Below are 27,873 nucleotides of genomic sequence, written 5' to 3'. Positions count from 1 at the left end.
CAATGTTCTCTTGGTTCTGCTCATTTCACTCGGCATCAATTCATGTAAGTCTTTCCTGGTTTTTCCGAAATCCGTTTGCTTATCATTTCTTACAGCACAATAGTATTCCATTACATTCAGGTGCCACAACTTGTTTAGCTATTCCCTAATTAATGGGTATCCCCTCAATTTCCAATTCTTTGCTACCACAAAAAGAACAGTTATAAATATTTTTGTGCATGTGGGTCCTTCCACCTTTTTTTATGATCTCTTTGGGATATAGACCTAGTATTGCTGGGTCAAAGGGTATGCACATTTTTAAAGCCTTTTGGACATGGTTCCAAATTGCTCTCCAGAATGGTTGGATCAGTTCACAGCACTACCAGCAGTGTATTAGTGTTCCAATTTTCCCACATCTTCTCCAACATTTATCATTTTCCTTTTATGTCATATTAGCCAAATGGAAAGGTATGAGGTGGTACCTCAGAGTAGTTTTAATTTGCATTTTTCTAATCGGTAGTGAGTGAGAACATTTTTTCATATGGCTGTAGATAGTTTTAATTTCATCATCTGAGCACTATTCATATCCTTTGACTATTTCTCAATTGGGAAATGACTTGTATTCTTGTATATTTGATTCAGTTCTCTCTATATTTTATATATGAGGCCTTTATCAAAAACACTGTAAAATTTTTTTCCCAGCTTTCTGCTTTTTTTTTTTTTTTTTTGGTGAGGCAATTGGGGTTAAGTGACTTGCCCAGGGTCACACAGTAAGTGTTTCGCATCTGAGTCGGGATTTGAACTCAAGTCCTCCTGACTCCAGGGCTGGTACTCTATCCATTGCGCCACCTAGCTGCACCTTCCGCTTTCCTTCTTTTTTTTTTTTTTTTTTTTTGGTTTTTTGGTAGGGCAGTGAGGGTTAAGTGACTTGCCCAGGGTCACACAGCTAGTAAGTGTCAAGTGTCTGAGGCCGGATTTGAACTCAGGTACTCCTGAATCCAGGGCCGGCGCTTTACCACTGTGCCATCTAGCTGCCCTCTTCCGCTTTCCTTCTAATCTTGTTTACATTGCTTTTGTTTGTGCAAAAACTTTTGAATTTAATGTAGTCAAAATGATCCACTCTGAATTTCATAATGGTCTCTATCTCATCTTTGGTCAAAAATTCTTCCCCTTTCCACAGTTCTGACAAGTAAACTTTCCTTTTCTATTTTGCCTATGGTATTGCCCTTTATGTCTAGATCTTGTACCCATTTTGACTTTACTTTGGTGTATGATGCAGTTCTAAGATTTTAAATGGCAGATGAATTACAGATGAACATTCTCAACCTGGAGAATGTATACTTGACTAATCTCCCCCTTTCCATCCCTTTGCTCCCCTCCCATGAGAAGTATGCTATTTAAAGTATTCATCTCCCTGCTACACTCATGAAATTACAAATCCAGACCAAACAAACCAACCCACAAAACCTTGGAGGGATTTCAGTGACTCGTGGGGGTGGGTGGGAAGGTGAACCTGACCCCGAGGGAGTGAAGACTGAAGAGGTAGGAATCATGGTGGCTGTAAGGAGGGTGGAGGGATGAGAAAGTGCTTCCAAATGGGAGCATGACTAAGGAGAGGAGGCCTGATTAGGGTTCAGTGCTTTGATTGGGGAGAGGGGTGGCATGAGAATTTTAGGCCTGAGTTCCTCTTGCCTCCAAGGCCCATGATTCACTGTTAGCCATGCACAGCTCCTTGTAAATGAGATGAGTCAACACACAGGTACAGACTCATTAGTTTATCTTGGCAAAGAGAGAACCACTTGTACATACTTACAGAACAGCATGGACGCTTGTCCCCAACCACTGCCCTGCTGGGAACAACAACCTGCTATCTATCAAGGCAGGAAATCTAAATTCGAGTCCAACTCTGCCTTATACCAGTGTGGTGACATAGGACAAGTCACTGGAGTTCAGTTTTCTCATCTTCAAAATGAGAAGAATTTGTCAAATAATCTATGCGGTCCGTTCTAGCTCTGAAATGTTGGGATTCTCTGATTTCTCCAGCCCCACTGTTTTCATGCAAAGCTGGGCAGAAGGTGCATTTCTCAGTTGTGCCATCAGAGGGCAGTGGTGGTGCATTACACTGGTCAGTCGCTGGTTCCACATTTGTGTAATATTTGCCTGAAGGAACCTTTAAAAAATTTTACTTTTTAGAATCATATTGTAAAGCTAGGATGGGAGGGTATCTCAAAGGCCATATAGTCCACCCATTCACTTTCTTTTTTTTTTAGTTTAAATTTTTATTTTTTTCAAATGTTTTTATGAAATAAAAAGCAAAAGTCCTTGTCAACCATTCTTGTGGGGCATCTGTCTATTGTGTCTGTCTCAGATTAATGGGAAAGAAGGGTAGGGGAGCCCGAGTCTGAGGTTATAAGTATTAGAAAATAAAAGATCTTCTGTCTCCAGTGGGGATGGGAGGGAATGAAGGGGAGGGGTAGGAGGAAGGATGGGCCAAGCAGGAACCCTCCTCTCCCTCTGCACCCTGGCCCTGCATGGAGGTCCCCCCTCATCCTGCTTCCTACCCCATTCAAGGTGCTTGGTAGGAGTTCCCTACTTCCCCAGTGGGGGGGGTGGGCTGGGGAGGGGAGTGGAGGGCTAGAGAAGTGGTTCAAGCTGCTGTACCCCTTCACTTTTTTTTTTTTTAAGTGAGGCAATTGGGGTTAAGTGACTTGCCCAGGGTCACACAGCTAGTAAGTGTTAAGTGTCCGAGGCCGGATTTGAACTCAGGTCCTCCTGACTCCAGGGCCTGTACTCTATCCACTGTGCCACCTAGCTGCCCCACCCCTTCACTTTTAGGATGAATCTGAGGCCCAAGGAGATTTAGTGATTTACCCAAGATCACTAGGGTTTAAGTTGCAGGAGACTGGAACTTTCTAGTCCAGCCTTTTCCCCTCCTCACCCCCTATTCCCACCCCCTACACACTCTCAATAAACTCCAGTGGTTCCTACAACCTTTAGGATTAAATATAAAATCCTCTGTTTGGAATTCAAAAACCTTCATAATCTGCCCCCCTCCCCTGCCATACTATCTGCTAATCCCTTACACCCCTTATCTATTGACCCTCACAAGAGATAAGCCATCTCTTGATTCAGGCTATTTTCACTGCCTGGCCCCCATGCCTGGAATTCTTTTCTTCTTCATCTCTGCATCCTGGCTTCCCCCACGTACCAGCTAAAATTCTACCTTCTGCAGAAGCCTTTCCAGTCCTCCTTACTCTCAGTGACTCCCTTCTGAGACTGTCCCCAATTTATTCTTTCCACATCTCATTTGTATATAGTTGCTTGCATGTCATCTCCCCCATTAAATTGTAAATCTTGAGGGCAAGGTCTGTCTTGCCTTTCTTTCTTTCCTTAGCATTCAGCACCGTGCCTGCCGCATAGTATGTGTCTTAATAAATGTTAATTGACTGACTGATAAGGAAACTGAGTCTCAGAGAGATTAAGTAGTTTGCCCAGTTTCCCATAGAGGCTAAGAAGCAGAGCAGAGCTTGAAACTTAAGTTCTCTGTCTTCCCCCCCCCCCCAAACCAAAAAAAGCAATGCACTTATTTGTCTTGTTTTTAATTATAAAAGTATTTTATTATTTTCCAGTTACATGTAGAGATAGTTTTCAACATTTGTTTTTATAAGATTTCTAGTTTCAAATTTTTCTCCCTCCCCAAGACAGCAAGTAATCTGATATAGGTTATATATGTACAATAACATTAAACATATTTCTGCATTAGTCATATCATAAGAGAAGAATCAGAGCAAAAAGGAAAAACCTCAAAAAAGAAAAACAACAGCACCAAAAACAAAAGAAATAGTATGGTTCAATCTGCATCCATATTCCACAGTTCTTTTTTTTTTTCTGGATTTGGAGAGTCTTTTAAGTCATGAGTCTGTTGGAACTATCTTGTACCATTGTATTTCTGAGAAAAATCAAGTCTATCACAGTTGATGAACACACAGTGTTGTTGATACTGGCAATGCACTTAATCTTGCAGCACATCCTCAAGGAAAAATACCTTCATAAAAATGATATGTGGCTATATGTTAAATTTCAGAAAATTTCAGCCAGTGCTGCTAAGGAGATGGTGGGGAATTATTGTTTGGATACATTTTATTCAGTGGTACACAATATCTCATTGTGTAAAGAAACAACTAGAGACAAAAATAAGAATTGAATGAAATTGAGCAACAAGTAATGGATTTGGAATGAGAGATCTAAAAACTTGTGACTGAAAATCAGCTTTTTCAAGAGAGAACTCAAGGTCTGTTAAGGGAAAACCAAGAGGGGTGCTAGAAAATGGCTTATGAACACTAGTACCAAATAAGTCTTTCCACTAGTGCCCCATAACTATCCCTTTCCCAACATGAGATTCCTCAGAAAGTTACAGCAGTGTCCACGTAGGCATTTTTTTTTTTTTGCATGGCCTCCGGGGCACCCAGGGCCAGGAGTCCATTTGGCCAGGAAAAGCCAAATGATAGTGCCAAATTGTCTCTAATGTGAACCATGCCGATTCAGAGCAGGCCAGCAGCCAAGTGGTATGGATGTGGTCAAGAAAAACTCCCTGTGTGTTTAGCAGACAGAAGACAGCCAGTGACCGCCAGCTGACCCAGAAAAAAACACTCGTTCTTAGGGGGTGACTCAGATTTTTGACCTTCGTTGAGCTGATGAAGGCCCATTGGCAGACATGGAGAATTATGCCAAATGACTGTCAACAGCTTGTTTGAAACTGAGCTGCCGACCCTCATCTCTGTTCCTTTGACTGATTGGGGAAATGCAGTTAGCAACTGTGTCCCTACTATTGCCCTAGAGAGAGACAAAGCCACAAGGTTGGGCAAAATTAAGCCTGGTTCAGTCCTACAAAATTAAGAAGACCTAGAAATGAGTTTTGCCTAATAATCTTCCTTCTATTCTTGGATAAGCCAGGGTCTTGGCTATGACACAGAGACATCCTTCCCCAGAACTCTGTCTCCACCAAGAGCTCTAGTTGATGAGGTGGTGAGTTCCACATCACTGGAAGTCTTCAGATATTGGCTATATAACCACTTTGGGAGGAATTCATGATTTAGACAGGAATTGAACTAGATTCAGCTCAGATCCCATCTTCAAAATGATTTTCCTCCTCTCTCTTCCCCCAATGCCTTCCCTCTGAGATTACCTATCACACTGCATGTATTGTGTATGTAGATAGTTATTCATGTATTGTCTCCCCAATTAGAATTTGAGTTCCTTATATTTCATGCATGATAGGACGCCTTGAGTTCTAAATTGCATGATCAGGGACCATGTTTTTTTTTCTTTTCTTTGAATCTCAAGCACTTAGCACAGTGCCCAGCATATGATGTTGTTGTGGTTCAGTCATTTTAGTCCTGTCCAACTCTCTGCATTTGGGGTTTTCTTGGCAAAGATACTGGAGTGGTGTGCCATTTTCTTCTCCAGCTCACTTGATGGATGAGGAAACAGAGGCAAATAGGCTTACAAGTGATTTGTGCAGGGTCACACAGCTAGTAAGTGTCCGAGGTCAGGTTTGAACTCAGGTCTTCCTGACTCCAGGCCCTGCACTCGACTGAGCCACCTAGCTGCCCCGATAAGCAGTTAATAAATGCTTGTCGATTGATTGATAAGGCCTGAGATTTAAGGAAGATGTGATATAGTTGAAATCATGTTGACTGTAAAGTGGGGGGACCTGAATTCCAATGCCATCTCTGTTTACTATTTATGTAACCTTGGGCAAATTATTTACCTTCCTAACTTTCCTCATCTATAAATCTTTTTTTTTCTTTTTTGGTGAGGCAGTGAGGGTTAAGTGACTTGCCCAGGGTCACACAGCTAGTAAATGTCAAGTGTCTTAGGTCAGATTTGAACTCAGGTCCTCCTGAATCCAGGGCCGGTGCTTTATCCACTGCGCCACCTAGCTGCCCCCCCATCTGTAAAACAGGGGGATTAGAATGAGAAGATTAATAGATTGAGTCCTTTCTAGCTCTAAATATATCTTTAAAACCCTTTTTTTTATATTTTAAAGTACAGTTTGGTTAAAGCAAAGGGTATATTTGAAGGGTTGTGGATTAAGCATTGGAGAAGTAACAATCTTTGTGGGGTCACCTATAACATGAGGGGATTAGACTAGATGAATGAACAAGAACTAAAGTAGCAGGCGTTGTTCTGGATTCTGGAGTTACAAATACAAACGTGAAATAGACTCTCTCCTCTAGGAAATTACATTCTAATGGGGCCTACAACACGCAGGAGAGGTGGGAGCCAAGGAAGGAAGTTTTGGTCTGAGGAGTCAGGGATTGTGGGTGAAACCATTGATTGGTAAGTTCCCCATCAAACCCTTTCCAGTAGCAATGGTAGCATTTCTTGTTTGCAGAATAAGAATAAAAGCAAAAATATGATGAGTGGTGAGGGGTTATGGAAAGGGTGAAAGGGTGGAGGGATAGTCAGGTCTACAGGTGCCAAGATGCTCCTCCTAGGTAGATCTTAATTTCATGGTGGGTTAGATAGGATGCATCATCTAAGGCCAGGTAGATAACTGTGGGTAACATGAGTCTCACCCATTCACCTACCAATCAAGATAAGTCCTATGTTTCTAAAGTCACCTTCAGTTCTAGGGCTATGCTGCCAGAAAGGTATCACAGGATCTCAGAGTTAGTGCCACTGTAAGTCAGAGCTTGGTTGTGGGGGGCTTGAATGCAAGGTTGAATCTGGACTTTATTGGGCAGATAATAGGAAGCCATTGATGGTACATGATCAGGGATGTGTGCCACCTTTTATAAAGGAGAGCAGGAGAGAGAATGTGGACAGATAGGAAAACGCCTAGAATCTATGTCACACGAAGAGCAAATGAATAGGGATGTTTACCTCAAAGAAGAAAATATTTTGGTGGGGGAGGGGAGAGACAAAAGAACTGTGTTCCAGGATCTGCAGGGCTGTCAGAAACGTGTTTTGTTCAGCCTCTGAAGGAAGAATTGGGAGTAATGGGTGGAACCTACCAAGGAATAAATTAAGGCTTGATGTAAGGAAAAACTTGGTAACGGTGAGAGCTGTCCAAAAGTTGAATGAGCTGCCCGGGCAGGTAGGGGGTTCCATTGACTTGGAAGTCTTTAGACTGAGGCTGGATGGGGGATTTCTTTCCCAGCACGGCTGCTGGGGTCCTTTCCAGCTCTCATATTCTGTGATTCTTGGATAGCCTAATGGAAAGGAGTGAGCCTTCAACTGTGTAGGTTTTCTTCCCCTATCACTACTTTGTTTTGTTCTCCTCTAGCCCACACTTTTAAAAATGCAGATGGATTGTTGTGTAATGTCTAAAACCTGTGAGAACTTGTGGATGTGTAAATAGGGTAGGGATTTTCACCCTCTGGGTCTCCAAATACAGACATGTGCAGATGTGCATGTGTGTCAACCTATCCTACCTCCACCCACTCACATTCCTTTTCTCAGTAACTTCTCTGCCCAGGATCCCAGGATCCCAGGCTTGAAGGGATCTCAGAGACCATCTAAACCAACCCTAATATCACCAAAGAGCCTTTGATAATATCTTCCAGCCTCTAGCTGAATATGTGGAGTGAGAGGAAAGTCACCCCCTCTCCTGCCAGCTCATTCCACTTTTGGAGGGTTCTAATCATTAAGATGTTTTTCCCCTCACATCGAATGCTGATCTGCCCCTGTGCAACTAGTTGCTCTTGCTCCTAGTACTGCCTTCTGGGCCAAGTAGGACAGATTTAATCCTTCCACATGACAGTTTTTAAAATATTTGAAGATAGCTATTATGAAGCCAGGAGGAGCCTCCACTGCCCAGAGGCAAAGCCAAGTCTTCTCAAGGAAAGGGGCAAATCAGGGAACATTCCAATCTCTGTGAGGTCTCTTTCCCCCTTGGTCAGCAAACTACTAACACCTCTAGCTCTCCCAATCCCTGAGATACTGAATCTTGAGCTGCTTAACAGCAAACCACCCCTTAACCCGATGCTCATCCCTATCCTGTTCCCTCAGCCTTATCCCTCCATGTCTCACTCCAATTCTACCCAACCCTTCCATTGTACCCTCAGAAATTCCTGTTACATAATAAACTTCCATTCATTTTAGACTTCTCATGCTCTTGCTGTTTTCCAGTACTCCTCAAGAGCTGGCTCCCTCATGAAGAGACTCTTATCCCCTACAGAACTGGCTGTAACTTCTCTGTAACTCCAATACACTGGTCCCACAAGATATTTCTTGCTTCTACTACCACTTCTAGACTCCTTGTTTTACCACCATCACCCTGTTTGAAGTTCACTCTATCTAAACTTATCAACTCATGAGCCAATCCAGATCCAGGTGCTAGTTATTCCCCTATTTCTAGGGGGCATTCTTCCTCCTTTCTCTAGGAATTTATTGCTTGGCTCAGTGTCTCCCTCCCCAAGCCAATATCTTCCATTTTATTACCATGGGATCTCAACATGCACATTGATCTTCTCTCAAACATCCAGAATTCCCAGGTCTTTAGTCTCCTCAATTCTCATGACCTCCTCCACTCTACCTTAGCCACCCAAGGATTATACCCTTTATCTTGATATTAATTAAAGTTTTTCACTTCTGTTATCAAGATTCACATATTCCTTTTCTTATCATAACCTCCTATCTCTATGCTTCCCTCCTTCTAAACCTCTTCTTCATTCTCACCATGACCTACAATCCTCTGTGCTTTCCCAAGCAATCTACCCATCTTCTGTTCTCTCTACTTCCTTCACGATTCTAGTGCTGTAGGTAATGAGTTCAATACTATGCTATCCTTTATACAAGTCCTTTGCCCCCTTGTGCTGGTGCTACTTCTGCATTGCCAAAATCCAACCCTGGATCACTCTTACCATTTGCTTCCTCTGTCCACTTTGTCCCTATTCACCTTTTGCTGAATGGAATTGGAGGAAGTTACTTTGAGGAACTGGATTGACTACAAATGTATGTTTCTAATCTCATCTAGACCCTTATTGAAGAAGGCAATGTTTTTACTAGTATGTAATTGATTTCCTTTTGCACTCCCCATAGCAGCTGTTCCAAACCTTCTTGTGTCCCTCAACTTTCCTCATACTTTACTGCAAAAATAAAAGCCATTCATTGTAAGTTCCCTCCCACTTTCTCCTGATCTACATTTCAAAACTCCTTAATAACATCTCCCATTCTCTCTTTGCCAGACAACACCTCTACATATGCCCTCGATCCTATACTCTCCCACTCCTTCAATAGATTGCTCCCTAATCATTGTTTTTGTTCTCTCCCTCTCCCCTTCCCTCTTTTTCTCCCTCCCTCCTTCTTATCTTCCCTCCCTCATTTCTGTCTCTCCCAAATTTCTTCCTACCTATTGGTCCCTTCCCTGCTGCTTATAAACACACCCAGATCTCTCCCATCCATAAAAGGTTCTCCTCACTTGACTACATATCACCCCCTTCAAGCTATTCTATCATAATGGCTATCTGGAAACTTTTTTGGGGGGGGGTGAGGTAATTGGGGTTAAGTGACTTGCCCAGGTTCACACAGCTAGTAAGTGTTCAGTGTCTGAGGCTGGATTTGAACTCAGGTCCCCCTGAAACCAGGGCCTGTGCTGTATCCACTGTGCCACTTAGCTGCCCCTAAAGCCGCTTTTGAACTCAGGTACTCCTGACTCCAGGGCCAGTGCTCTATCCACTGTGCCATCTAGCGGCCCCTGAAACTTTTTGAGATTGGTGAATTGGTGATTCTCTGTCCTTTTCCTGCCCTCTTGGGTTCATTTCTCTGGGATTGTGTCTCTCTCTTGCTCCAGGAATTGTCTTATGGCATTATTTGGCGCTATTTGGAGGGATATTGTGGAGGGGTCTGGAAAGTTACTGCCTTTCCTCTGCCTTCATGGCTCCTCCTGTGTGTCTCTTCAAGAAGAGAAGTAGGCTCCCAGTGCCCTAATTGTCCCACTACCTCAGATTCCTGATGACTCTAGTCTTAAGGGGTCCTACTCACTGAGGGTGATGGTGGAATAGAAAACATACCTATGGTAGAAACATCAATTGGGAATGGAACAGACAGTTTTCTTCCAGCAAAGGTGGGGAACTAGTAAGTAACAGAGAATCATGGGATAATGTCAATTAGTTGAGAGGCTAATCTCAACCCTTTATGGGACTTTTTTTTTTCAGGGCAATGAGGGTTAAGTGACTTGCCCAGGGTCACACAGCTAGTTAAGTGTTAAGTGTCTGAGGCTGGATTTGAACTCAGGTCCTCCTGAATCCAAGGCCAGTGCTTTATCCACTGGGCTACCTAGCTGCCCCCTCTTTATGGGACTTTTGCAACAGGAATGTTCAAATTACATTTAACTTCCAATGACTACAGCCCACAAAATTTCAAATGGACTCTTTCCTTTCCAGGGGCATGTCTCTGCCAGTGACTTTTTTCCCCTTCTTCCCCTTGCCTCTGTCTCTGTCATTGACTCTGATAGTTTCTACAACTGCTTCAGTTGGCCAGTACCCAGATATTCTAGGGGGAAGGGCATCTTCTCACCTAAGGTCCTTGGGAACTCAGAGAATCATTGTTACTTATCAAGGGCAGCAGGAAGGAGATGGGCATAGGGATTTCCCCGTTGGTAACTTATCCCTGCAGTTCTGGCTCAACAGCCAATTTTAGGAGTCCTTATGGTTGACAGGAAGGGCCCCTCCATCATGTATCCCAAAGGGAGTACTATATTATCACCAAGTATCTTGCCTCCTTTCACTGCTAAACTCCTAGAGAAAAAACCAAACTGTATTGTTCTTGCCCCTAAATCCTTTCCTTTCACTCATTTCTGAATCTTTTGTTAGGTGCCTTCTGACCTCACCACTCAACTGAAACTCTTCTCTCCAAAGTTACCAATTAATCCAGATTGCCAGGTCTGATGACCTTTGTTCATTACTTAGTCTTCCTGACCTCGATACAGCATGCAGTACTGTTGATCTTCACCTCATCCTGTTTACTCCCTTCTCTCTAGGTTTTTATGACACTAATTCTCCTACCCATTTGAAAGCTTTTCATTCATCTTTTCTGGATTCTCATCCATATCACCATCTTTTAGCTGTGGGTGGACCCCAGGACTCTGTCCTGGAATCTCGTATCTATCCATACCATCTCTTGGTGACCTCATTAACTCCCAAGGTTTTAATTATCTTCTTTATGATAATGACTCCCCACTCTATATTTCTTCCCCTAATCTCTCTAACTTTGAAGGGGATGTCTTTTGGACATTTCAAACTCAGCATGTCCAAAATAGAACTTTGCCTGTTTCCATCTTCATCTGTCTTTTCCAAACCTTTCCACCTTCCAAATTGTTCTGTTTCTATAGAGGGCCCTACTATTCCATCTGGTCACTTAAGAATGTAATCTCTGTGCCATCCATGACTCTTTCATCCCCGATCAGTTGCTATAGCTTTCCATTTGAACCTCTACAAAATCCCCTTGTTGTGTTTACATAGACACCCTATTTCAAGACCTCATGACCTAGCAATTCGGAACTATGACCAAAGGGCTAGAGAACTGTGCATACCCTTTGATCCAGCAATAGCACTGCTAGGTTTATATCCCAGAGACATCCCCCAAAAGAGAAAAAGACACCATTTGTACAAAAATATTTATAGCAGCTCTTTTTGTGGTGGCTAAGAATTGGAAATCAAATGAATGCTCATCAGTTGGGGAATGGCAAAACAAGCTGTGGTATATGATGGTGATGGGATATTATTATTATTATTATTATTATTTGGTGAGGCAATGGGGGTTAAGTGACTTGCCCAGGGTCACACAGCTAGTAAGTGTTAAGTGTCTGAGGCCGGATTTGAACTCAGGTCCTTCTGAATCCAGGGCCAGTGCTCTATCCACTGTACCACCTAGCTGCCCCTGATGGAATATTATTGTGCTATAAGAAATGACAAGCAGGATTATTTCAGAAAGGCCTGGAGAGACTTGTATGAACTGATGTATAGTGAAGTGAGCAGAACCAAGAAAACACTGTGCACAAACAGCAATATTGTTTGATGAGGAACTGTGAATAACAACTATTCTCAACAATACAATGATCCAAGACAATCCCAGAGGATTTTTTTTTTAATGAGGCAATTGGGATTAAGTGACTTGCCCAGGGTCACACAGCTATATCCCAGAGGATTATTGATGAAGCATACTATCCACCTCCAAAGAAAGAACTGATATTGATGGAACACAGACTAAAGCATTTTCACTTTCTTTCACTTTTTTTCTTTTATTCAAGTTTTTTTTTGTACAAAATGACTAATATAGTAATGTTTTACATAATTGTACATGTATAACCCATATGTGATTGCTTGATGCCTCGGGGAGGAGTGAGGGGAGGGAGGGAAGGAGAGATAAAAATTGAAAGTCAAAACTATCAATAAAAATGTTTATTACTTTAAAAAAAAAGACCTCATCACTTAGACTATCATAATGGCCTTCTGATACGTCTCTCCCCTCTAATCCACCCTCCACACAACTGCCAAAGTGATTTTTCCTAAAAGCATAGGTCTGACTGAATCACTCCCTCACTCAAAAAGCTCCAATGGTCCCTATTACCTCTAAACTCAAATATAAACTCCCTATTTTGAGAGGGAGGTGTTTGAAGACCATTACAACTCAGCTCAAACATGTCTAATCTCATTATATATCATTTCCTTTCAAGTACTTTTTGGTCTACCATTCTAATGGTAGAAGTCTATACAAAAAAAATAGGACTAACAAAGGCTGGGCAGGGAGATTAGGCATACCTGGGCAGTGGCATGGCTGGAGATATTGGAAAAGTATTATAGAGGCCTATCAAAGCTCAAAGAAGTCTAGAGGAAGAGTTCACTTGATATCTCTAATAGTACCATCTTTACTCAGACTGATCACTTCTCTTCTCATTTGCTAGTGCTTCCTGCCTCCAAACACTTTGTACTTATTTTATATATATCCTGTATGTATGATACTTATGGCTTTCCCTGATAGAATATAAACTCTCCGACGGCAGGGATTATTTCATTTTCAACTTCGTCTCAAGGTGTTTGCCATGTTGTAGCTTTATTGATAAACACCCAATCCTTCTGATCTATCTCATCATTCCTCCCTCCTTTTAAAAATTAGAATTCTTGGGGGCAGCTAGATAGCACAGTGGATAAAGCACCGGCCCTGGATTCAGGAGTACCAGAGTTCAAATCCGGCCTCAGACACTTGACACTTACTAGCTGTGTGACCCTGGGCAAGTCACTTAACCCCCATTGCCCCGCAAAACAAAACAAAAACAAAAACAAAAAAACAAAACAAAAAATTAGAATTCTTTAATTTTGCTTTTCCTAAAATAAGTCCAAAACTGACCAAGGCATAGTATAAAAGTACTACAACGTCCTTAGTACTGGTTGCATGCCAGGATAGAATCACTTCTGGGGCTGCCTTATCACATTGTTGACTTATATTGAGCTTGTAGTTGACCAAAATCCCCAGACATTTTTTTTTTCAGAGAAGCAAGTTGTCAGGCCTCCTCTACACTGTCTTTTAAATTTTTTTTGTGGGGGTGGGGCAATGAGGGTTAAGTGATTTGCCCAGAGTCACACAGCTAGTAAGTGTCTGAGGCCAGATTTGAACTCAGTTCCTCCTGAATCCAAGGCCGGTGCTTTATCCACTGTGCCACGTAGCTGCCCCCCTACAGTGTCTTTTTGAAGTTGATTTTTTAACCCAAGTATAGAATTTTACATTTATCCACATTAAATTTCATCTTAATCAAGCTGGCCCATCATTAAAGTCTATTGTGATAGTTTTAGATCCTAATTCTGTCATTCATATTAGCCATTCTTCATCCTTCATCCATCCTTTTAGTGATAAAATCAACACTGCTTCCTTTCCTCAAGATTCCTAGCTCACTCTATTAATTACCCACATTTTATGCATTTATTTATAAATATCAGAGGTCACAGGTTTTATTACTGGCTTTCTTCTGGGATATCATCTTCCATCCTTCTGTGATTCACCAAGCTAACAACATCAAAGTTGGCAGTTTCCTCCCTCCTTGTCCCCATTATCAGTTTGTTTTTTTGTTTTTTTTTGGGGGGGGGGTGAGGCAATTGGGGTTAAGTGACTTGCCCAGGGTCACACAGCTAGTATGCTTCAAGTGTCTGAGGCCGGATTTGAACTCAGGTCTTCCTGACTCCAGGGTTGGTGCTCTATCCACTGTGCCACCTAGCTGCCCCAGTTTAAAGACTTCTTGAAGAGATTAAAAATCTCCTAGGCAAGTTTATTTCAATATTTTAAATTGTGTTCCAGAAATTCGAATCCCTGTTCAAAGATAGCATTTTGCTGTTGCTGTTCACTTACCCAATCTGCCTTTCTCTTCTGTATCTTCAGTCTTTAATCAACAATAATGACTAAACACCACTTGTACTCTCAAGGTTTTTAGTTTTTTTTGTGGCCTTTTTTCATTTTTCTTATGACGTCATGATCATTAGCCATGTTTTCGAGTTGCTTATCTTCCCATAGGAATCACCAGAAGTGGGTCATGGTTGTCCAATTTGAGAATGATTGGGCAGTGTTCCATCACATCCTGGATATACGCTCCCAGACTAACAGCTGCTTCAGTACCCTTCAGTCAAGTGTCGCCACCACAACTTTTCTTCCTTTGTGTGTTGTGAGATGACCTCTTGCCTGATCAAGGGAATATCATTCTTGGAATGCAAGAAGCTACTGCCTCCAGAAATGGCCCAGCTTTTTCCTTTACCGGAAGATCTTTATATCTATTTCCAGGGGTATGCTGGTAAATGTTTAACAACCAGCTTACTTAAAATGAAGGACATATTATTAAGTTTAATCTGCATTATTTATATTTTCTCCATTGTTTTCTTAAGTCTAGACAATCAAAAAAAACAATAAACCACCAACAGAAGAGATGGTTATAAGACTCCCTCGGTTTAAGAATCCTTGGCCACATCATAGTTAATGATTGAAACATTTAGTCTATTTGAATGGGGGTGGTGATGGTTTAGAACCTAGCTTAAACTGTGTGTTGTGATTCCACATGGGACTGAGTAACTGAATATGGAGGGTCACAAAAATTTGGCAACAGTAAAAGGTTATGTATACCTATTTTATATATCTATATGCCTAGGGTTGTGTAAACATTTCTTGGGCCAAAAAGGGGTTGCAAGTGGAAAAAGTTTAAGAAGCCCTAGTCTAGAATAATCTGTCCCTCTCTTACTTGGCTCCAGCCAATATGAGCGGCCCCCAACAGGTCACCCATTTAAGGAGTAGCTTTCTGTTCCTTAATGGGAAAGGGTCCCCTTGATTCAAAATGATAGTCTCCAATGAGTCATACAGAGCAGACTGAAGAGGAAGTCTGGTGTTCATTAATAGAATAGCATTAACTTGATTCAAAACTGACATCTTCCTTGGAAAAGTGACACTACCTCCAAGAATCTAAATTTAGAAGATAAAAGATATTGCCCTAAAGATGAACAAAAGGTAGAAATATTCAATATTGGAGAGGCTGTAGGAACTCGGGCACACTAACATACTGTTGGTGGAATTAAGAATTAGTCCTATCATTCTCAAAAGCAATTTGGAATTAAAATTTTAAAAAGTGATGAAAATGTCCGTATTTTTTGTTTGTGTTTTTTTTTTAACTTTTATTTTCAGCTTTAAATTTTCTCTCTTCCTGCAGCCCCTTTCCCACTTGAGAAAGCAGGCAGCACAATATATATGAAGTCAAGCAAAGAAAAATAAAGTGGAAAAATATGCTTCAATCTGCACTCATAGTTCATCAGTTCTCTCTCTGGAAGTAGACAGCACTTTTCATAAGTCCTTTGGAATTGTCATCAATCATTGTATTGATCAGAATAGCTAAGTTTTTCACAGTTGATTATCATTACAATATTACAATGTTCTTCTTGTTCTATTTATTTCACTTTGTATCAGTTCATATAAGTCTTCCCAGGTTTTTCTGAAACCATCCCCTATGTCATTTCTTATATCATAATAGTGTTCAATCACAATTATATACTACATACTACAACTTATTCAGCCAATCCCCAATTGATGGGGATCCCCCCAATTTCCTATTTCTTGCCACCACCTAAGTGGTTCAGGGGATAGGCCTTGGACTCTGGAAGACCTAAGTTCAAATCCAGCTTTAGACACTAGCTGTGTGACCCTGGGCAAGTCACTTAACCTCCGTTTGCCTTAATCCCTTGGAGAAGGAAATGGCAAACCATTGCAATATCTTTGCAAAACCCCATGACCAGTATTAACATACCATTAGGTCAGAAAGACTGGATAAAACTCAACAAGTGGTATTGCTGGGTCAAAGGGTATATACAGTTTCATAGTCCTTCGGGCATAATTCCAGTTTTTTCTCCAGAAATGGTTGGGCCAGCTCATAACTCCACCAACACTGCATTAGTGTTCTATTTACCCATTTCCCCACCAGCATCTGTCATTTTCTTTTTCTGTCACATTAGCCAATTTATAAGAGTGTGGTGGTACCTTAGAATTGTTTTAATTTGAATTTTTCCAATTATTAGTGATTCAGAACATTTTTCATATGACTATTGATAGCTGTGTTTTCTTCTGAAAACTCCTTGTTTATATCCTCTGATCATTTATCATTTGTAAAAAGCTTTTATTTTTATAAATTTGACCTGGTTACCTATATATTTGAGAAATGAAATTTTTATTAGGAAACTTGCTGAAAAAAAAAAATTCCCCCAGGTTCCTGCTTTTCTTCTATTTTTGACTGCATTGGTTTTGTTTGTGCAAAACCTTTAAATTTCATGTAATCAAAATTATCCATTTTATCTCCTGGAATCCTCTCTATCTCTTGTCACAAATTTTTCCCTTATCTATGGATCTGACAGGGAAAAATTTCCATGCTCCTCTACTTTGCTTATGACAGCACCCTTCATGTCTAAATCATGTATCTATTTTGACCTTACCTTAATATATAGTGTGAGATGTTGGTCTATGCTTAGTTTCTGCCAGACTATTTTCCATTTTTCCCAGAAGGTTTTGTCAAATAGTGAGTTCTTGCCTCAAAACTTGGATCTTGGGTTTATCAAACACAAAGTCATTTACTACTGCATATTGTATACCTTATTTATTCCCTTAATCAACCACAGATGCACGTATTTTTTGACTCAGAAATCCCACTGCTAATCATATGCTCTAAGGAGGCCAAGTTCCCACATACACCAAAATAACAGCATTTTTTGTGGTTCCAAAGAATTGGAAGTAGAATAGGTACCCATTGATTGGGGAATAACTAAACATTTTTTAAAGAATAATTTTTATTTTTGATATTCTATATGTGACACACCAATTAACACAAACATTTCCATATTCATAGAACAAAAAGGCTTATTCATGAAACCACTAATCTCCATTACAAATAGCTTGTCCTTATTTTTTCAATTCAGTATTTTTATTTTAAAGTTGTATGGCTTATCTGTGGCTGCCACTAACTTTTCTTATATTCTCTTCTAGCTTAAAAAAAAAAATACTTTGGGGGCAGCTAGGTGGTACAGTGGATAGAGCACTGGCCCTGGAGTCAGGAGTACCTGAGTTCAAATCTGGCCTCAGACACTTAACACTTACTAGCTGTGTGACCCTGGGCAAGTCACTTAACCCCAATTGCCTCACTAAAAAAACAAAACAAAAACAAAAAACTTTGATGACCCTCTTAGTTCTTTCCTTTCTTTTTTTTTTTTTTGTGGGGCAATGAGGATTCTGTGACTTGCCCAGGGTCACACAGCTAGTAAGTGTCAAGTGTCTGAGACCAGATTTAAACTCAGGTCCTCCTGAATCCAGGGCCGATGCTTTATCCACTGTACCACCTAGCTGTCCCCTCTTTCCTTTCTTTTAAAAAAATATTATCATTCATCCCCTTTCCCATACCTGTGCCCCAAATTAAAAACAAAACAAAACAAAACAACTGACCTCCCCAGGTGATGAATAAGCATAATTAAGCACAACAAACTCTAACATTGGAATGGCTAAACAAGTTGGAATCCATGAATAAAGTGGGAAATTACTGGATTGTAAGGGGAAAAGTCTGAGAAGACTTACATCTCAACTGATGCAGAATGAAGTAAGCTGAACCAAGAAAACAATATGCACAATGACTATAAAAAAATAGAAATACCAAAAACCTAAATGCTGTGTAATTTATGATGACCAATTTTGGTCCCTGATATGAGAGAATGCACCATTTCTTTAAAGAGGTGGTGGTTTATGGGTGTGAATTCTATATGTACTATCAGACTTTATGTTTGTGTTAGTTTTTTCTTCTTTTTCTTCTTTTTTGTTTGTTTTTGCAAGAAATGACATTCCAACCAGAGGAGAGAGAGGGATCATTTTTTTGTTTTGTTTGGTTGGTTTTTAAAATTTTTTTTTCCTTGCAAGGCAGTGAGGGTTAAGTAACTTGCCCAGGGTCACACAGCTAGTAAGTGTCAAGTGTCTGAGGCTGGATTTGAACTCAGGTCTTCCTGAACCCAAGGCCAGTGTTTTATCCACTGTGCCACCAAGTTGTCCAGGAGGGATAAATTTTTAAAAGAATGGTATAAATACAAAAGAATGGTATATACCCTACCAAGGAGGATCATGAGTAGGACCATATAATTTTACCTGACCAGAAGTAGTACTTGAAACTTTGAGACTCAGAACTTCTGCAGTTTCTCTCCTGATTTTTATTTCCTGACTTCCGGACAACCAGCAGGGAATAGTCCTTTGGTTCTGTTCCTTCTTAGCCTTTCTCTCTCTTTTTTTCCCTCAAAATGACTAATTTTCCTATGCTTTCTCCCTTTCTCACTCTTCCAAACTCCAAGCATTTTCACTGCTTGTCCAGGCATTTCCATGCCCGTAACTCCCTCCCTCTTCATCTCCATCTCCTGACTTCCCTGGCTTCCTTCAAGTCTCTTCTAAAGTCTCACCTTCTGTAAGAAACCTTTCCCAGTCCTCCTTAATCTTAGTTTCTTTCCTTTGATATTATCCCCAGTTTATTTTGTATGCATCTTGGTGGCACGTAATTATTTGCATGTTGTTTTCCCCAATAGACTGTGAGCTTCTTGAGAGCAAGGACTGTCTTTTGCCTTTGTATTCCCAGTGTTTTAGCACAGTTTCTGACTAATAGAATGCATTTAATAAATGCTTGTGACTGACTCTTGGTTGGCTCTGAGGAGCTCGCTCTGTCTGTCTGTGTCTGTGTCTGTGTCTGTGTCTGTGTCTGTGTCTGTGTCTGTGTCTGTGTCTGTGTCTGTGTCTGTGTCTGTGTCTGTGTCTCTCTCTCTCTGTTCTGTCCTTTCCTGAAATGGAGAGCAGTAGTGAACATAATGACTCCTTCAACTTCATGTGGGCAGAGGAGCAATGAATGATCTATATTATTTTTTTCTCTTTTTTTTCTTCTCTCTTCCAGGAATTAGGAATTCTGTATGGCCTGGTGTCAAGCCAGGTTATGCCAGGCAAAGAACAGGAACTGATTGCTAATCCATTGTCATTCACCTCTAGGAATGATTGTCTTTTTTAGAATTATTTTTAAAATAAAACTGTCTTTAGCAGGGTGGCTGGAGGGGTGAAAAATGAATATACGTGCTTCCTTTGACACATGTGAGCCTGGACAAATCACTTAATCCGTCAGCCCTCAGGGCTACTCCGAGCAAATGTTGAAAAGAAGGTACCAACCTGTATTAGTAGGGGGAATTTCCCCATTTGGAGAATTCTCTATACAAATGAAATCACAGATCCAGACCTTATTCCTATCCTTATTTTCATCACAGGAATGATTATCTTTATTTATTTAGGGGTGGGGTGGGGAGTAGTTCAGTTGTACTAGACTCTCCAGCCAGTGCCTAGAACATCTGGCATTACTGGCATTTGACATATTTGGGACACAGAGACTCAATACCTGGCTCCAGTCATGCTAGTCTAAAGATACGTATTTATTGTTTATCTCTAAAACAATATGTGCCCCCCCACCCCCGATTTTTCATCTTCCAAGTGGAGTTGTAGCTCTGACCTCACAGGGTAAGCAAGGAGATGTGTATCAAGGTCAGAAAGGTAAGCACTGTTCCTTAAGAAAAAACAGCATGTTTCTGGTTCTCTGTCTTCTTGTTTTTCCACTTATTCCTTGGAGGATATTAAGTGCACCAAATAGTTGGGGTGTTGTGTGTCTTTCTCAGCCCTCTCTACTAGAGGATTCTGTTTCCGTTGTCAGGGAAGTTGGGGGCTCCTAATAATTTCTCCTTTGCTTCTTCTGTCTCAACACGGAATACTAGACAGTAGAACAGTGTTTTGTACATACTGTTCTGGGCTCAATTAGGACTTATTTAGTGAATTCCCATGCAGATAGTGAAATCAGCAGCTTTTACTATGGCCTGCCATGAATTGTGACTGGTCCCCAGGCCTATGGGAACATGAATTGAGGAATGAATGAAAAGACACTTGTTAAGTGCTTGCTATGTGACAAAGGCCTAGGGATGCAACTGGAGAAAAACAAGATAGCCTTTACTGTCAAAGAGCTCAAGCACTAATTGGGATAGATAACCTTTTTTTTTTTCTTCTGATAACTCTTAAAAGAAAGTTCAACAGCATAGTGAATGGAACAGCTCTGGGCTACTTAGGTTGGGTCATTAGGTCAGATGGGGAGAGGAGGGTCCTGCCGGTAAGGCTTGAAGGCCTTAGGAGGCTGAGGCAGGGATGATGGTAAAAAGCTGCTGGCCCTCCATCTCCCTGAAGGGAAAAGTGAGATGAGGATGAGGTGACTACTTCATCAAACCCAGATTGAGTTGTGGGGCTGGGGGTGGGGAGCAGGAAGGCAAGAGGAAAAGGGCACCCTCAATGGTGGCTGCTTCGTGTATTTTATTTTATTTAGTTAGTTTTTTGTTTTTTTGGTGGGGCTATGGGGGTTAAGTGACTTACCCAGGGTCACACGGCTAGTAAGTGTCAAGTATCTGAGGCCAGATTTGAACTCAGGTCTTCCTGAATCCAGGGCTGGTGCTTTATCCACTGCACCATCTAACTGTCCCCTGCTTCGTGTATTTTAAAATGACGAGGAAATGCTTCACCTCTTTCTGGATCATTTTGTATGTGATGATTAAGGGGACGTATCTCACAAACCTATCATTATGTGGCATAGCTGGGAACCCTCCAGGAGTCTTGGATTGGCACATAGGGCACCAACCAAAGAGTTGTTTAGTCTGTACTAACTAGAGACTAGAGAAAAAACTCTCCTCCCCTATCACATGGAAATGAGGGAAACTTAAGGATATTTTTTTCCTTATACATACATACATAAACCATTCACGCCACCAAGCCACCACCACATGTGAGACATCTCTTCATTACCCCATGACAAAGCCTCCCATTTTCAGAGCCAAAATTAAATTGCTGGTGAAAATGAAGTGATGCTCCTGGCCTCCAATGCAGACCCCTGTCTTTTTCCATGTCAGGGCTGTCCACCACGGACAAGGGCAGCTTGAGCTAGCCTGAGTTCCCAAGAAAGGACATGCCCCTCTATGGAAATGGAATGGCTATTTGCCCTCACTTCCTTCCTCCTCAAGGGTTAAAGATGTGCTCGGTCTCACACTTTCTACACCTAGCTGGACTTAGGGAAGTCCAGGGTCAAATATGGTTAGTCACATGTGTTACCAATCACAATATTTGCAAAGCCTGAAGAAGGTCAATTTTCTTGGAATTGCAACCCCCGCTGTTGAATTTTATTTGGTAACCAGCTTCTCTCTATAAAAGTGTTAGATTTATGATTTTAATTTTTAAGGGAATTAAGATGAATGTTGTGACACTGTTTGACACAGCTGGAGACTCTTTGCTGCAGAAGTAGGCCCAGTAAGCCCTGGCACAGAGTTTCGTTTCCCACCTACACCCATACCCCTACCCGCTTCGGCTTGCTTGGATGCTATAGGTTTTGTTTTCACAGTTGCAGTTCCTTTCCCTTTCCCATTCTATCAATTGCCCCATGGTGTTCTAGAAAAAAAGATCAGTCGATAAGATATTTCATTTAGCCTTCTCCCTCTACCACCACCTCAAATCCTGAAGCTAACGGCTTCTTTGATGATTTGTTACTGATACTGTTTGGGAGCTCTTGTCAATGTTTATCACTCCTCTCTTGGAATGAAACCATGTTTATGAAGTCCAAATGAAAAGAGTTTATTTTTTTCTGGCAGCTTACACTTTAAACCATGGCTCTCTGACAAGAAGATACATTTCAGGATGAGGAACTCATTAATATTTTTAATCCGCTAGAATCTTCTCTCTCATTTGGATTTGCCTGACACAAGCAGATTTCTTCTCTTGGCTTGGACTTTCTGAACTTGCCGTGCTCGGCTTCCAAACCCCAGGGACTGCAATGTTTCTGCCAAATACTTCTGGCAAGGGGACACACAGAGCATCACCAATAACTTCGCATCACCCCCTTTTAATAAGAAAAAGCAAAACAAATAAATATACACACAGACACACATAGAGGGAGAAAATAATTGCTTATCTAAATAAAAAAATACAGCACAGTGGGAGCTGTTGCCAACTTTCTGATTCTTCACTTTTCCTTCCACCTTCTGGGTCAGCAACATAATGAATTCTACAGAAAACCCTCTGTATCTGTTCCGCTCCCCCTCTGCCAACCCCTCAGCTGTCTCATAGGGCCTTACCAAGGCACCCAAAATGATGACTGATAGCCAGAAGGAAGCAGAATAAGAAGAGATCTGACTTCTTCCTCCATCTTCCATCTTTTTTCACTGCTGGTGAGCCAGTGACCTTTATCTATAAGCCTGCATTGAGCATTTGAAGAATATGGCTAATAATAATGATGAGGAGAAAGATAGCAACAATCCTATTATGTTTCAGAGTGTTTTTTAGCTTCAAAGCACTTTCATATGCACTCTTTTGTTTTAGGCGTTCTTTTAGCCTCACCCTTGAATGTGAGTATCTTTTAATGGAAGCTATCTCCTGGACCACAGGGAAGAAGAGATGGGCATCTTCTTCCCCTATGCCCCCTTCTCTATAAAGCAATTCCCTGTATTTGCATACAACTCCAGAGGGCAGGCCTAATGTATGCAGAGGCAGAAAGAAGGAGAAGGGGAAAGGATAGATCAAAAGGAAGAGGGAAGGAGAAAAAGAAGAGAGAGAAGAGAAGGAGTATAACTCATATAGGGTGAGTTTGGTAGAGTGTAGTCAACAGTTGCTTAGGATGCCACTGAATGGTGCCTCATGCTCTGCGGAGGATTCAACCTTCTTACCTGCAGGTGAGTGATTCAATCAGTAACTGTTCATTAAGTTTCTATTATATGCCTAGCACTATGGACAACGCAGAAGGCACAGTCTCTTTCTTTAAGGTCCCTACAATCCATTTTGGGGTACAAGAAACCCACACATGAAACAAGTAGTAACCAATATAAGATGATTAAAAACTTAGTGCTAAATTGTACAGGGCACAGGAGCTGAGGGAAGAGAAGATTAAAAGTATAGTGAGGGAAGGATTGATGGAGGAATTGAACACTGAGTTATGAGAAGCGGCTAGGTGGTACAGTGGGTAGAGTCCTAGTCCTAGAGTCAGGAAGATCTATGTTCAAATCTAGCCTCAGACATTTACTCGCTGTGTGGCCCTGGGTTAGTCACTTAATCTGTCTGCCTCAGTTTCCTCAAGTCTAAAATGGAAATCACAATAGCACCTACCTCCTGGGGGTGTGGTGAGGATCAAATCAAATAATATTTGTAAAGCACTTAGCACAGTATATGGCACGTAGTAAACATTTAATACATACTTATTTCCCTCCCCTCCCCCTTTATTTGATGGATAAATTTTTTATTGGAAGGTGAGGCAGGGGGGAGAAAGAAGAGAGAGGGAGAGAGACAGAGAAAGAGAGGAGAGGGAGGGAGAGAGACTAGTATGGTAGAAAATTGAATGGGGGTCAGAAGACCTGGGATCAAAGACTAAATGTATGGCTGTTGGCAAAACAGTTGACCTCCCTGGGGCTCAGTTTCTTCATCTATAAAGAGGGTTAGACTAGATCACCCTAAGGTCCCTTTCCAGCTCTAAATCCATGATCCTGGTTGGTTGTTGTCCTTCATTCTCAAAGAGGACCAAAATGACATTACTATGTTGGGGTCAAGGTACAGTATGTCTGACTGTGGCTGATCAGACCAATATGAGCTGGGAAGGCTCTACCACAGGTCAGACACAAATAGTCCACGTGAACATTTGGAATGGAGATATCTCTAGATTTGTGCATCTCACATTGATTTTAAGCTTCTGCAATTCTAATGATCCTAATGGAATTGGGGAGAGCATTCCAAAGGGGGAAAGTAGAACCACGTTCATTGTGTCATCACTAAACATGATGAAATATGACTTTGGTCTTATGCAGTAGGCAGAGAGTATACTGAGTACTTCCAGAATCTTCTGGTATAGAACAAGAAAATGGGAGAACAGGGGAAGGGGAAAGAGAGTTACCAATGGAATCTTGGAGTAGGTGGGTGAGTTTGCTGTTCCGGTATGGAATGTGACCCCGGTGTTCTGACAGGGCTCCTAGAACATCAGCGAGGGCTGCTAAGCTTCGATTTATAAAGGAGGTCTCCCTCAGGATTGTCCCCGTCACTCCAGACATACCTAAAGCAAAACCAAAGTCACACTCAAATTCTTACTTGCTTTTTGAATTTAGGTTTTGGGGTTTATTTTTCTTTTTTGTTTTCTGTTGTTTTTTGCTAAAACCACAAGGAACATAATTGAATAACTATATTTAAAAAAACAGAAAAAAGATTTCACAATGAGGATCTTCTTCCATGTAGTTTTATTTAGTGTTGTTTCACATGGGAAGTATATGAAAACATTCCATTAACTTTGGCTCTATAAGAAGCTAAAGAGTCAGCAGCTAAAACTTTTGAAAATCAAGGCCTTTATGATATGGGCTCTATTTTTCAAAACATTATTTCTAGACTTAAGGAGGAGACTACAATTGTAAAAAGAAAAGAAAAAGGAAAAAATAGTTGGCCCATTAGGAAGTAATGAATATTTTAAAATTATATACATATACACACACATTTATATATGTGTGTGTGTGTGTGCGCGCGCGCAACACACACACATATCTGTAAAGTATGTTAAAGTACACGGCCTCAAAGTTGTATTAGTTCTTTCCCACATTTTTCTAAGCTCTCTATTCTGCAGACAAGTTAGGTTCAAGTTAAAGCACTATCATGCCAAGGTTATCACTTCTGGAAGAGTCAACTTACCAATGCATTCACTGCCAGCCAAGTCCACAAGTTGTAACTTGGTTTGGATTTGCTTCTGTTGCTCTGTGGGATCCAGGGGGATTGGTGCTGGAGAAAGACCTCGGGGAGAGAAGCTGGGCTTCTCACCTTTCATTACTTTCTGAGGAGTGGTACAGAGTATCTCTTTATACAGCTTTTGACTTGATTGTTGATCTGCTGTAAGTGTGGGGGGGAAACCACTGGAATTTTGTGAGGTAAAAAAGATGACAGAGGAAATACAAACTCATTTCATAAGGGCTGCTGATGAACCTTCAGCTCAGAGGCCAATGGTTTCAGCATATTCTTGGGTCTAAAAAACTGTTGCCATTCACTTAATGACTTATATATGGACTGGAAAAAACTGCAGAGTGATAATTAGTGGTTTCTTTTGGCAATAATGCCAAAAGGAAAAAAAGGAAGAGGGGATCGTCATTTGTCTGTTGGATGTTAGACTAATCTCTAATTGCCAATACTTGTCTCAAGACAAATTAACAATGTTTTCCAGACTGGTTGAGTTACAGTATGAGCAAACGTTTCCACTTTCATTAACACCAGAAAAATTATTCTAGGCAGAAAAAAAAATCTATCCTAAGCTTACAGGCCCCAAGAAAAGGAAATTCCAATTTGATAATCTAATGCAACAAGCCTCAACCCTTTTTATGTCAAACTTAAATTCCTTAGGTTGCAGTGGAAGTCCTTTTCCTCTTGTCCTGTTCTTGAAGGTGGTGACCACTCTAGGGCCTAACCCTGGTCCAGACCATGGTAGGTGCTTAATAGTTGTTTGTTGACATGAATAACTATGATGTTCTTTGAGTTTTTCAAGGTTATTACAATTCATTTCCAAGTATTTGTTTAGCTATCTCAGAGTCTATAAATAATGTGGCAATATTTTGGGTATTTATTAAAGATATATACATGGGGAGGGAAAAATAAATACAGCCACAAGAAACCTCAGCAACACCAGCACTTTTCACTTACCAGTAACATTTCTTCTGAATGGAAAACTTGGTCTCTGGCAGTGGTTTTGTCAGGCCTTCTCCCATTTGCTTAGTCATAGGTTTTTGGCCCTTTCACAGGCCACCCAATTTCATTACCTGTTGGGTGTGCCCTGCTCCTCTCTACAAACAACTAAATTAAAGTCAATTTAACGATTATTAAGCACTTACCCTGTGCAAAGAACGAAGGACACAAAAACAAGAACGGCCCCTTCACTCACCATCATCTATGCCGTTAAAGTCTATATAAAATGTATGCAAGGTAAATGAGTATGGGAGGAGGGAAAGCATTCTTTGGGGGAGTTTCAGGCAAGGCCTTGCATAGGAGGTGGCATTAAAGCGGAGCCTTAAAAGTGAGGAATTCCAAGAGGTGGAAGATTATTCCATGGGCAGGGTGGGAGATGAAATGTGTATGGTGCCTGGCAAGTAGGCCAGTTTAAATAGAAAGAAGAATTTTGTGAAGGGAATTCATGTGAAATCGATCTGTACAGAAAGGATGGATCCAGGTTGTGAAAGGTGGTAAATGCTAAAGCAGGAAGACAGTATTTTATCCCGGAGACAATAGAAAGCCAAGGAAGCTTCTTTGCTTTTTTTTTTTTTTAGTGAGGCAATTGGGGTTAAGTGACTTGCCCAGGGTCACACAGCTAGTAAGTGTTAAGTGTCTGAGGCTGGATTTGAACTCAGGTACTCCTGACTACAGGGCCGGTGCTCTATCCACTGTGCCACCTAGCTGCCCCTCCAAGGAAGCTTCTTGAGCAGGAGAGTGATATATTAGGATAGTAGATTTTGTACATTTAGGGAGGACAGTCGGTAAAGGGGACAGAGAAGCAGAAGAAGAGTCTTGAGGAAGCCAAGAAGGTGGTGGCTAATAGCACCGAATGCTGTGGAAGTTAAGGATGTGGGCTGAGAAAAGACCACTGGATTTGATGACTAAGAGGTCAATGGTGACCACTTTCCAGAGAAGTTTCAGTGCTGTGGTTAAGGGAAGATTGAGAGCCAGAGTGTAAGAAAGAGGCTGTTATGTGGAAGAGAGATTAGATTTGTAAGGCTAAAATTCTAGCTGTACTGTCTAAAATATCTAATGAGTGGTCGCCAATAAGTTATAAGCTTTAGCAAGAGTTAGACTTTTAAGCATTTATTAAGGAGAATAAGAATTTGGTAAAGAGAGAGAGAAAGGCCTAGATTCTTCTGTCTATTAAAGGGAGAGCATATTTCTAGCTCCCTTCTCCACCAGAGTCCTCAGGAGAGAGAGAGAGAGAGAGTCAGAGCGCCTGGCTCCCCCTTCCTCCTCCCACAAGCAAACGCCACTTCCTGACACCAAAGAAAAGACTCCTGGTCTTGCCCTCAGAGACCGTCACCTCATGGCGGAGATTTTCTACAGTAAGTCTCCAGCAGGTGGCGTCATTCCAATCGTTACAGATTTGTTCTTGGCCTTTGAGAACAGAGCTAGGAATCATGGATGGATGTTGCAGAGAAGCAGGTTTAGGTTTGGTGTCAGGGAAATTTAGTAATCCATACCAAAAATGCAAAGATACTTATAGCAGCTTTTTTTTTTTTGTGGTAGCAAAGAAAGAAAAATCAAGGGATACCAATCAACTGGGGAATTGCTGAACAAATTATGGTA

The 27,873-nt window shown here is 41.2% G+C and overlaps 1 protein-coding gene and 1 long non-coding RNA gene across 2 annotated transcripts in view; one reads left to right on the top strand and one right to left on the bottom strand.

Moving 5' to 3' along the window:
- Positions 1-22,262: 22,262 nt before the first annotated feature.
- The window catches only part of KIF25 (kinesin family member 25), a 91,201-nt gene continuing 85,590 nt past the window's right edge, over positions 22,263-27,873 (bottom strand). Inside the window, exons 11-13 of the mRNA XM_043963678.1 lie at positions 25,237-25,431; positions 24,458-24,613; positions 22,263-22,420 (exon numbers count right to left, since the gene is read on the bottom strand). Coding sequence (XP_043819613.1) covers positions 22,263-22,420; positions 24,458-24,613; positions 25,237-25,431 — 509 coding nt within the window. The remainder of the gene's footprint in view (positions 22,421-24,457; positions 24,614-25,236; positions 25,432-27,873) is intronic.
- LOC122726144 lies at positions 24,404-27,849 on the top strand. Its single transcript, XR_006352778.1, has 3 exons — positions 24,404-24,476; positions 25,936-26,016; positions 27,814-27,849. It is a non-coding gene; the product is annotated as an uncharacterized LOC122726144 (long non-coding RNA).

Source organism: Dromiciops gliroides, chromosome 4, assembly GCF_019393635.1.
Source record: "Dromiciops gliroides isolate mDroGli1 chromosome 4, mDroGli1.pri, whole genome shotgun sequence".
Classification (NCBI taxonomy): domain Eukaryota; kingdom Metazoa; phylum Chordata; class Mammalia; order Microbiotheria; family Microbiotheriidae; genus Dromiciops; species Dromiciops gliroides.
The sequence above is the reverse complement of the archived record's forward strand: the minus strand, read 5'-3'. Positions and strand labels throughout refer to the sequence as shown.